Source organism: Lasioglossum baleicum, chromosome 9 (genome assembly GCF_051020765.1).
Source record: "Lasioglossum baleicum chromosome 9, iyLasBale1, whole genome shotgun sequence".
Taxonomy (NCBI): Eukaryota; Metazoa; Arthropoda; class Insecta; order Hymenoptera; family Halictidae; genus Lasioglossum; species Lasioglossum baleicum.
In genome coordinates this window covers 15,117,450-15,129,969 of record NC_134937.1, presented here as the reverse complement: position 1 = coordinate 15,129,969, position 12,520 = coordinate 15,117,450, and the positions used below count along the sequence as shown (strand labels likewise).

Below are 12,520 nucleotides of genomic sequence, written 5' to 3'. Positions count from 1 at the left end.
CAAAACGAAATCATTGTTACCACGGTCGCGTTACGCCCGCATTTTTTCCCAACATGTGTGCCAACGCTTGTAGAGCGGAAAAAGGTGCCTCGATTATTATCAACAAGGAAAAACGAACGTCTACATTTGTCGGATTGTTGGACTATGATTCTGAAACATTATTTGAAATTGTAATTGAAGGATTAATTGATGCTTCCGGTGAAAATTTCTCTTTGCAAGGTGTGCACTTAATGTGGCCTATTTCGCTACTTGTTTCGTGTGATTATACCTTTGTGAATGAAAAGTATCGAGGGCGGTTGCTGCTTTGATGGTAAATTAGATAGCAGGGTACGCTGTGTTCTATGCGTTGTTCGTTCTGACAGTGAAATTGTTCGAAATTAATTAAGTCAAGCTGCGGATAGAATTACAATCAACTAATTTCCTTACGTGTGTTTATGCTCGCACGTGCGCGGTGAAACAGGCATTTAAACCTCGTTTATCTGCTTGGCAGAGACGCGTTCTAAGCATATGCATTTTTAATTGCTAAATCTAATTGATAATTGCGAGAAACATGTCCAGCAAAATTCAATTAATATCACCAGAAGGAGTCAAAGTTTTATCTACGAAAAAAATCTGTAAAATGAAAGCATTGCGTTTCCGATATTATTTTCAAAATTGTCAAAAGAAAAAGAACTTTAACAACCCTTGTGTCGATACTGACAATTGACTTGAAAAATAATTTGCACTAAAATCAAGAAGTCTAAAAGGTGATAATAATACTATAATAGAAACTATAATAATATTCACCATTCTAGAAAATTGTTGGTATCAGAGAATCAGTACAGTGAAAATTCATGTACAGTAACACTTAAGGCATACAAATATACGCTAAAACCACGAATTCTGTAATAAACCACCAATGGCAACCACGGCAGTCAACATGTTAACACATTCACCGACCGGTGATTATTGCATAATTTTGAAAAATCTATGGTACATAAACACTTTTTAACACTAGATTTACCGGCAATTAAAATGTACCTATTTCTACCGAAACCAGACAAAATGACTGGTCTTTAGAAAAAATCCTTTGTTATATACATACACATATACGTATATATTTTTTGAATGAATACTCAATTATATAATTTCGTACAGTGTAATTTTAATATTATTATAGTATAATGAGTACAGTTAACGAATAACTACCAGTCAAAATGACTGGTATTGGTATAATTAAGTAGCCATGATACAAAATTAATTTGGTTCTGTATAAATAAAAAATAAACAAAATGCATTATATTACACCTTTAGTTATTGTAACATGAAGTAGAAACAGAATGAAATTGTAAAACCAGTCATTTTGACTAGCGTGATAGATCTAGAGTTAATGGAATCTTCAATAGCAACAACAATTTTCATTGTGAACTAACAAGTCACCCTCAATAACGTTGTCTAATAGTTTCATTCAAGATTGCAAAGTAAAAGAAAATTTCTATGCTTTCTTTTGGAACAGCATAATTATTGAAAATCCTATTAACGTGTTCGCTACCACCGTCACAAATATGTGACATCCATAATCTGACAGTTCACTTAAAAACAGTCAAATTAATTTTGTGCACTCTCTCTCTCTCTCTCTTCGTTGTTTAAAGTCATAGGAGAATGCATAATTTTCAGAGAATCTGTCACTTTCTTCTGCTAAACTGTTTTAATAAATCAAAATTGGGTACATACGTTGTATTTATTAAAACTTTCCAAGAAGGAAGGTAAGCAACATAGATAAAGAGTGTTAACAAATCATTAAATCCATGTTCCCGACTTAATTTTGAAAATTGCAAAGAAAAGGGAGACGAGGGTCGTAATGTAGGTCGAGAGAAAAATGATCACGTGTCGTTCTCCCGGTCGCATGTGCGACGTGCATGGGTCCTGCGTACCCTCATACACGTTAACGGGACACGCGGCTCCGAGTGGTGCATCCTGAGGAATGCGTTTGCACGAATTCCCGGATCGCTCGACTTCCGTCTACGACGCAGTCGTGCTGGTGAATTACACCGGCTCCCAACGGACAAGAGATTAAGTCTGCGATGCATTCCGCGATGCAAGCCCTGCACTTGGTGTCGCCGCAATTCCCCGAGCACGAGACTCGACGATCGCGAGAACTGCCCGATAAAGATCCGTTTTGCGAAAACGTTAACTCGTGCTCTGCGACCATGCACAATGGCGGAGGAGGCATACTACAATTGACGATGCACCGCATTTCGAGAGCGTGTCTGACAAATTACATATACACATAATTATTGTAATAAATGCATGGTTTTTGTAATCAGTTCTTACATTTCGTGTGGAATGACCCACTTGAGAAATCAATTTTTTAAAACAACGTAATGAGCATGAGAGAACCGAGATGTGAAATGTCGAGTCGAAATTAATTTAAGATGTTTAATGGATTTCAGGATCTAAATATTGAAGTTGTGATAAAAATTTGTGAAATATTGTATTTATAATTTTTTAAATTATTTAATTTTAATGAATTTTTGTTTAATAACGCCGCAGAGACATGGACAGTTTTATTACCCTAACAAACTAGACTCTAGTTCTGAAACGTACTGGAATCAAGAGTTAAAATTTAAAACATTATTAAAATAAACGAACACATGAGAAAATAATATTCACGTTGCCAAACAAGAACGATGGAAAATGTGTAAGTATAAAATAGAATGACTTCGTTTATGCATTAAATGATTAGAACAAATCAGTTGCTAAAAAATTAAAAATGAGTTTTATCCTTTTCCAAAGAGAAACTAATGTCTGTTTATTAGACCGTGGCAATTAGAAAAATGTCTGTAAGCAGTTTTATGATATATGTGTACGAGAACACTTTCAGAAACCACTTCTGACACGTTCGTTTTTCCAATTCCGAAGACAAACGGTTATTCTATCCCCTGTACCGTTAATTAAAAGATCTAGTGCGTTCGATACATGAACGCTCCGATGAAATGTGTTTAGTATGAAGACGCGAGTGAACTAACATTACAGTAAGCGATGTGAACAGTCAACGTTGCGTGAAAGTCTGTGGAATGCGAAGAATTAATACACGAAGGCGGATTTCAGCTTGAGCATACTTCGCGGAAGTTGCAGGGAATACAATTCGAACAATTTAATTTTAGCCATTCTAATAATAAACTTGATGAAGCTGGCTTGGAAAATAGTGAATGATTGTGTCAGGTAATTTTATATGATTCATTCATTACGCATGATTTGACATTAATTCGGTACTTGTTCATTATTACCTTTGACCGGCGAGAAGTTTTCGATAAAACTCGTTGGTAGTAAAGAGTTTATTGAGGGATAAATTAGAATAAATCTTCTTTGACGATCTTCAACTTGACACCTTTCATTTGATTTAAAATGACAAGGGCCGAGTAAAACGACATCTTTATTGGACGCTGTGAATGGAAGTGCAGATGCTAATCAACGATTACGTTAAGAGTTCCCTAATCGCGCTTGTAAAGTCACTTACCCTGTCGTAAAGTGATGTGTGATAAGTAGCCTGGGGATTTTATGCATTTATTTTAGACATTAAAACAGTGAACAGAAAATGTTTAAATTATGCAAGATATTTGGCTGCTGTCTGTAACAATGCAGACAATTTTTATTTTGCATAAAAATCCACAGTCTAGTGATAAGGTATTTATATTCTCTATTTTATTGTGTGATACTAAACACATAAAGATATGATAGATTTTTAACCAAACATCTTACCGGTTTATCAACAATGTTTAAAAGTATCAAAATATTTACATATTTACATATAGTAAAATTTCATGAAGCTACTAATTAATGAGAAATCGAAAACACATGGAATTTCAAGTTCCACGATATTAGTATGAGGTTTTAAAGTTATACCAAAATAGACGAAACATTATTAAGCGGAAGGAGTATTTGCGACGTAAAATTGAAAGTAATGGTTCTCCACGGAATTTCGCTAAATTCCTACTTCTCTAAATCCGCTAACCGTTGGGATTCTTCGACGATGATGCAAAGATGCAAGGGGCAAACCATACAATTATCACACAATGCCGCTCGGTTCATTAATTAAATCGCCGTGGATATTGAATTTATCGTATAGTATACGGCGATTCTCACAGATTGAACTCGCTTGAAGAAAGTCGTGGCCGTAACTGCATCGAAGTATGGCGTCCGTGGTAACGACCACGCTTTATCTCCCACGTTCGTCAAAGGTTACCGAGTCGGATTCAGGGTTTACGCGATTTCGAGGTCATTCGTAAGAAAAGTTGACGTGAGTCCCGATTCGCGTTTCCGGTAACAATATTATTACGCCGTTGGATCGTGAGCCTCGACGAGTCAACGTGAGAGATGCCTAAGTGTGTCACAAGCTTGTCACATCTTATACATACTATTCAATTACTCGGGTCATATTTTCCTCGTTTGTCAGGTTGTGTTCATTTTAACAATAAGTGGCAATAGGAATCTCTCAATTATGCCGTACTACTGTATTATTATATCACGTACTAGCTTGCAGATTGTTGCCATTGTGTTAGTCTCTTTTATTCTTAATCTTTTATTGGAACGATATTGGGACACCAACGAATTTTGATATTAAAAATAGAGGTTAGACATCGAAAAACTAAAAAGTTTAATGAAAATGGACATGAGGGAATGGAATCCTAACTGCACTATTATTAAATCTCATACCGACTAGTAATTTTTTTTTCCTAGTTAGTGAGTGACGTTCAAAATGGCGGATCGATTGGAACGATTCGTGGTGCAGTACAATCAGACTGCAAGTTTTATGCAAAAAATATAAGCGTCGGATTTATACGAAGTTATGTAATAAACGGGTAAACTTTACTTTACCGGACTCAAAATTTGTGCCTTTCTCCTATAAATTATTATGTATTTGGTATGTAATGCTGTAGATTTGTACTCGGGACGGCTGCTGATCAAAGTTTCGATCCTGTAGGATCAATGGTTCAGGAGTTATGCTTACTTAAAGTTGAGCGATCTGCAGTGTTTTTAACAGGTAAGAGCGTCGCCATATTGGTTTGTAGTGACGACCACGAGCCGCTTTCCGAGCAAAACCTCTAGCCCTTGCCGCCCCCTCTGATCTAATCACTTCGTAATCGTAAGCGGCGCGCGACCGTCACTACAAACGAATTTAGCGGCACCCTTACCTGTCAAAAACACTGCAGATTGCTCAACTTTAAGCAAGCATAACTCCTGAACCAATGATTCTACAGGATCGAAACTTCGATCTGCAGCCGCCCCGGGTACAAATCTACTGGATTACATACCAAATACATCATAATTTATAGGAGAAAGGCACAAATTTTGTGTCCGGTAAAGTAAAGAGCATCTTAATAAACTTATGTAATAAATGTGGGAGGTCTACATTCTCGCCAAAGCACAGGCGAAACGCATGTCCCGCGAAAAAACAAATGAAAAGGCGAGGAAGAGACGATCTCGAGGAGTCTCGCGTCGGTCGTCACCTTATCAGTTGTATCCAGATCTTTGATCCATCATTTTATTTTTTTCATTAAACCATAGTATTCGTTACGAGTCGACTCCTTAATTGATCCCTGCCCGCGTCGATTGGTTAACTCGATCACAATTATCGTATGAAATAGGGAAATCCTACATAAATATAGATAATTTAGTTATAAGCTTTAACAATTTTCTTACCCATTTTTCCAGGTATCACGTCGAACTGGGCCGGCGTGTCGCTCACGAATATTGGTCGATTGCATAATTCCTGTAACACAATAAACGATTCGATGTGTATTTTCTCTAATGAAACACTCCGAAACATTTGACATGCATAAATCCCGCTATGAAAGTTTTCAAGAGTCAACCGAAAGAAGAACGATCTTGACCATGAGAACGTAATTGACGAGTGGCACAAGGTCCCAGGACTCTAATTACTTGTAATTAATGTTCCCCCGTCATGATGCAGTCACCGTCTGAGTCTGACGTCGAGCGACCACACGGTATTCCGTGAAAACGGCCCGTCTGAAACCGGAAGCAAGGTAGAAACCGTTCCTGCACTCGCGAAAGGAACGAGAAAAAGTCCTTGGCGACGTAAAAACCATTGAGGATGGTCCGACACTGCTACTACAACATTGCGGATCACATTCCTAGTCTGTCTTGGAATAATTATGCGCTGTAGAACAAGCGGCGAAGTGTTATATCATCATCCTTTGTTCCAAGGCTGAAGTTTCAACAAATACCGCTCTGACAAATTAATACATCGCGATATGAACCGTGTGTTTTAATTACTCGCGTTTTCACACGACTCGAAGGCTAGTACGAAAATATTAATTAATAGACTGCGGATGTTATGTATTTATAGTGTTGAACAGTATCGGAATAAACAAAAAATGACTTCCCATTTTTAAAAAATCCTGAGGCCTCCACTATCCCCCTAACAATGATATTGTTTTGTGAGACGATGGTATATGGATGCCTAATGATGTCTGCAAAATATTAGGTGTAGTTACTCAATAGTTTTAAAGATATAAACAATCAAACTTTCATTTGCAGCTCAAGTTTTCGAAGCCGTGTAAACAGGTTGCGTGAAAGTTCAATTGTTTATATCCTTAAAACTATTGAGTAACTACACCTAATATTTTGCAGACACCATTAGGGATCCATATATCATCGTTTCACAAAAGATTATCAAAATCGAAATCGGACACTTGGGATTTTTCCCTTGTAAGAATTACTCCGAACAAATGTAATACATACTGAAATATTAGCCTCCTTAATCATTTAATTGAAAACAAAAATCAGACCAATGTAGATCGTGGCTTTTATGCATTAATGGGCACAGCGCAACTGAATCAAAACTGTGAAGGCATTCTAAGAATTTAAGAGCAGTGTTTCGCTATTTTCTGCTTATTAAAGAGAAGAATTTATAAATTGTTTAGAAAATTCTTTAGAAAATTTGTATTTTGCATAAATATCCGCGGGCTAGTAGTATACATTTTTAATTAAAATATAAATTAGTAAAATTGTAATATTCATAAAAATTAAAATTTGAGAGAAAATGAAAATTAATTTTATATAAAAATATTATTGAGCATAGAATATGTAGTCAACCAAAATTTATATAAATTATATAGACCTTTTTTTATTTAACATATTTACACAAATTCTTATTCTAAGACTATAAATTAATATATTAGCGAGCAAAGAATTCACAGAAATTTTGCAATAACTTTAGAGGAACATTGACAAATTGTTGAAAGAAATGCAGTAAATGGGTACCCGGTTAGTTTACACGAGGATTAAACAGTGTCGTAGTTGACATTCTGCATTTTTTCAAATTTTTATCTATCTATTTATTTGAAACGAATTGATTTATTTTGTTACAATAGTACTGGCGGTAAAGAGCACGACAGCCTCGTGAATGGCCGTGTAAAACCGCCGTTGGTTTGCAATATTACGTGGTTAACATCGATGAAATAGTATCCTCCTGACTCACGCTTTAGCCAGCGACGATCCTCATGTTCAACACAGGATACTCAGTTCATCGTTCCTGTTCACCACTCGTGTCACGCTCTCCTTCGATCCTTTCCGGTCGCGCCAAAACCGTGACACACGGACGCGCGTATCGCGTAATAGCCAACGCGTTAACGCAATCATCGACCTTGATGCAGAAACGCGCAGCCGTCACTCGCATTTATTACGATAATTACTTACAGTGTAGAAACCTGTGCTGCCTCGTTCACCGGGCGAAATAGACTTCGCAAGTCGGCAATGTTAGCGACGAGTTTAATCTTTACAATCCGAGTAGCGGCACCGATTGCGCAAGTTAACTGTAAGGATCATTGATCTTTGGAACCGTTCGCTTATTCAAATTGAATAAACTCGGCTTAATACAATATCTTAATATACATTATGGCAGAGGAATAGGAGAATCGAAAGATGTCCGCAACAAAATTCGAAACTTTGACCTTTTTACAGAGAAATTATTGCGAGGAGGAAAAAAAATTAAAGCTGTTGGTAAACAACGTATTGGGTCATGTATGAGAGGATTAAACGTTCTAAAACTGTCCCCATTTTAATTTTTAAATTGGTACAGTGATTAAATACTTTTTTTTATTCTTTATGATTGGAAGTAACGTTGTGTCCTAACAATGAGAAGGGTAAATTATTTTAATCAATAGTTACGCGAGGTTGTTTCTGTAGAAATGAAATCCGTTAGTTTTGTTCATGGTAGCTTGTTAAATAGAACCGTTGGTTACGCGATTATAAACTCGAGTATGACAAAGAGACAGTCTACGTGTCAAGGTTGCATACTGTTTCCGTTACGGTTCCTATGCTGCAGATTCCTCGTCCTTCCTTTTCACAGTAATTAGTGCAAACCGTTGCGAATATATCGCGTGAATGTCGTTGTTTAAATTAATGTTCACATAAAAACAGTTCTTTAGAAAAGTCGTTTTTGAAAGATTACTGACAATAACAGTGCGAAATAAATTATTAGGTTGGCAACTAAGTCCGCAATCTCCACATTTTCTCAGTCATTTATTTGTATATATTAGTTTTAGGCACGAGTATTTTATATCAAATTAATCGAAAAATTCAGAGCTCTCCAATGATATACAGTTCAAAAGGAATGGTCACTGTATGGGGTTATAATGATACAATAAAAAAATTACAGAACAAAAGGTCGCGAATTTAGTTGCCAATCTAATATTTCAGATAATTATTTCTTATTTTCATTTCAAATACAATTTTCCAGGTCTGTCTACTAGTTATGAACATAACGATTACCTTTGGTCTCTTCCATTGGAACTGGAAAGGTGGAGTTTGGTGATAGAAGACCGACGTTTGCGTGGCTGGAAATTCGGGATCCTCCCACAGTTCACCTCGTTTCAAGCACGAACGCTTGATCCGTTCGTACTCGCTCATTACGTCCTGAAACAATTCATATTATCTAAGAGAGAGTGTCTAGCATACGGATATGTAACAGTTAACGTAACGATTAAGTAACTGTTGGCCCAATCAATCTCCAATTAATATTCCCGCTGCAAACATATTAACAGTTGCAACTAGATCAACATATTAAGTTCTCCAATTGATATTCACAACAAGCTACGAACGAAGGACAAAATATAAGAATATTTAACACATTATCACACAATACTTTGCGTCACCGATCATAATTATCATTCTCACTGATGAAATTATTTCATACATAGTTAGGTGCTGAGAAAGTTACTTTAAATGACCTTAGGATTTATACTTCAGTACAAGTATTTTAATGTTTTATACAAATACATTATTTCTTATAACGTCTTCATATATTTGCATTTTTTAACTGTTTTTATTCTTTGAAGTTTCACCTACCCATTTTTGTCATGAATGCATAAACTCCGATGTCTAATGATCTTAACACTAAACCTACCGAGCAGTAAAAGCGATTAACATGTTTTAGATTGCAAAAATGTCGAGGCTCTATTTATTTAGATTTTCTGAAATTTTTTGGATTGAGGTAGAAATCAAATAAATAGTTTTTGGTCTTCTACAATGAACACGTGCGCGTTTTTTCTGCTATAGCAACCTTTTCAAAAAAATACAATTTAATTTATTATTTGTCAAATAATAAACTTTATTATTTTAAATAATTCATTATGTAAACTTCCTCAAATACTAAATAAGTATTTTTGCTTTTTATTTCAATATCCAAATAACAAATAGCCTGTTATTTAAATTTTTATTTAAATAATTATTTATTTGAATAAATCTATTTTTATTGCCTAACACTGCTAATTGCTATAACTTCTCTAAAAAAGTTATTGTCCTTTTAAAAGTGTCCGAATAATACTGGTGATTCACTGTACATATTTAGCGGGAATAAACCCCCACATAGAGGTTTCAGAAATAAAAAAACCAACATCGCGAATGTCGAGGGTATCAAAAAGAATTTATTCTGACCTCGATAAGCGTGATAACGCGTTCCGAGACCTCATCGAAGTTTCATTCTATCGAGGTCAACACTTTCTCTTCTACAAAAGTCTTTGTTATACGAGCTGCGCGCTCCTCTTTTCGCCTGAGTTTCGCGACGAAACTTATTCTGATGGGGAAAGAAAGCTTTTTAAATAACCAGCAAGAGCGGAACGAGGAGATGCGCTATGATGTGCAATTATCACCCGGGCCGGGCCGGGCCGGACCACCGCCCCTTATGCGTAACGTTGCGAGCGACTTTCGTCTCGTGAAACATGATTCTCGCCAGCCAGCAAATCTAATAGCTTGTGATCGAGTTCTTACATTTCTCTTTAATGACACAACGCTGCCAGACCGTGGTTGTAACTGAGACTTCTCTTCTCGCGTGAACTCACTTGTCGCGTCGTTCCTCGTTAACCTGATCAAACGTCGAGGTAAAACATGACAAATCGAGTCTGGAATAGTTCAGGACTAGCATGGAAGTCGGAACTCGTAGAAGTTCTATCGATCAAGCTTTGCAGTTTTAACTTATTACATTTAGAATAAATTCTTCAGAAAACTAGATTTTGTACTAAACTCTTCAGGAATGGGAAGATTAATAATATGTACTGGTCTTCTTTAAAGTACATAATGGAGTTATATGTTTGCAACTTCAACAACTACATGTGCTGAACTAATGAATTATTTAACCAGGTAAGCAAATAATAAAATAATCTAGAGGAGAACAATTTGCATGTGAAAAGTAACTTACAATTATTGTAAAATAACATTTACTCCAATAAATTAATATATTATTGGACGTTCTCCAAGTCTGATATTTATTCTGTGAGTATTACTGGTATATTTTCAGTTGAACATTGTGATAAGTCATAAGAACAAGCCACAGGAAATGCCTTGGCACCTCGTGCCTAATAGATAGTGCCATAAGATCCAAAGATTGTAAATCTTACATTCAGCTAATCTCTCGGAAGGCAACGCGGAACACCACAATATCATTACGAACCTTTCTCCCAGTATGTCTTAACCAATGACTGTTAAAACGTATTTTTCCCTTTTCAACAATTGTCTAAAAGGTCATCAGAAGGCGAGGGAATGTCTTCCATTAATGTAGAACGAGTTTCCTCCAACAGGAGTTCAAATCCCTGCACACTTTAAACGAGCACATCTTCATTATCATGTTCTTTTGAAACAGATCCCAGCAAAATCATTTTATTAAAAGAATAAAATGAGTAAAGAAAAGAAATTCATCTTCGTGGAAGAAATTAGTCTAAGCAGAAGAAAACATTTGTTAGAACAAACTGGTCTTGCCAGAGTGTTTTTCGAATAAATTGATCCTGCTGCAGTGTTTTTCTTGTTGATGTTGCATTACTGATAATTGAATATACAAAATAAATTATATTTCCCCAGAAATAACTTCGAATTGAAGCATGATCCTAGAAAAATTAATGCTTCAGTGCCCGGAGACACGGAACGAACTTTCACCGAAGATTTGTAAGTCTAAAAATCAAGAATAAAATTAGCCATTTTTCAGAAATCATCGGATTACTAATTGGAACTTGTAGCAGCGTCTCGCTTCTTCTGCTGCCATTCCAACGGCGCAGTTCCATTCGCCTACGTGACGCCCATATCTGGACAGAAACAGGAACGATCTGTTGAAATGGTACGCTCGAGTGTAAGCGCTTTCGAATTCTAACGAAACAACCGTTCCTATAGAGAGGCGTCGTTATCGGGCCCGCGGTTGTTATTACTAAAAATCATCGTCACGGAAGAGATGCCCGGCAAGATCGATATTGGCCATTTGCACGGCGAACCAAAGGATGTTCGACGCGCTTGAACGAGCCGCCGACACCGACGGTTATTATTTTGCAACGGCGCTTGATAATACATTTTCACCGCGTAGGCGATAACGCGAGAGAGGGTGTACCTGTGTACTTATGTACCTGTGTGTGCACTCGTGAAAGCGTCACGATTGCGAAATACGTAATTACGATTGCTTGGACCAGCTCGATCGCGGCGTATTGTTCCGAGGAGGCACAACAGACGCGCCCATGGAACAATCCAGTGCGCCAATTAAGATCGCAACTAGTGGCTGCCCAATCTAGCCTAGGTAATTAGCGTACCGACGAGCACTTATTTCGCGTTCGACCGGTCGAACCTTTCTCCATTTCGCTACCTTGGCATTCCACGCCGAGGCGTGTCTTTTTCTATTGTTGTCGCTCGACAAAGGGTCGTATCTCTGCTGGTGTCGCGTTTAACCCGATTTTACCCTTTCGTAATCAAACTTAGAACTACCTTGCAGTTTCTAAGCGACCATTTTACGCGGAGAAAACAATTTTTCTGAAATGCCATTTTATATGCGACACATTTGCACCGCGCTGTCTCGCTAAATTATTCCCCTAACTTTTTGATCAATTAAATTGTCTAACTACTGAGACATCTGTTGTAATACGGTTTTGCACACCAAATTCACCCTTTTGCAAGTCAAATACACCCTTTTTTCCATATCATAATAATTTCCTTTAAACCGAAATAAAATTCTATTTTGGTTCTGTTAATGTACAGCTATTGGAAA

At 36.8% G+C, this 12,520-nt stretch overlaps 1 protein-coding gene across 1 annotated transcript in view; it reads right to left on the bottom strand.

Annotated features, from left to right (window-relative positions):
• Calpc (calpain C) overlaps positions 1–12,520 on the bottom strand; it is a 63,984-nt gene that overhangs the window by 25,647 nt on the left and 25,817 nt on the right. The window contains exons 2-3 of the mRNA XM_076430919.1: positions 8,776–8,919; positions 5,683–5,752 (exon numbers count right to left, since the gene is read on the bottom strand). Coding sequence (XP_076287034.1) covers positions 5,683–5,752; positions 8,776–8,919 — 214 coding nt within the window. The remainder of the gene's footprint in view (positions 1–5,682; positions 5,753–8,775; positions 8,920–12,520) is intronic.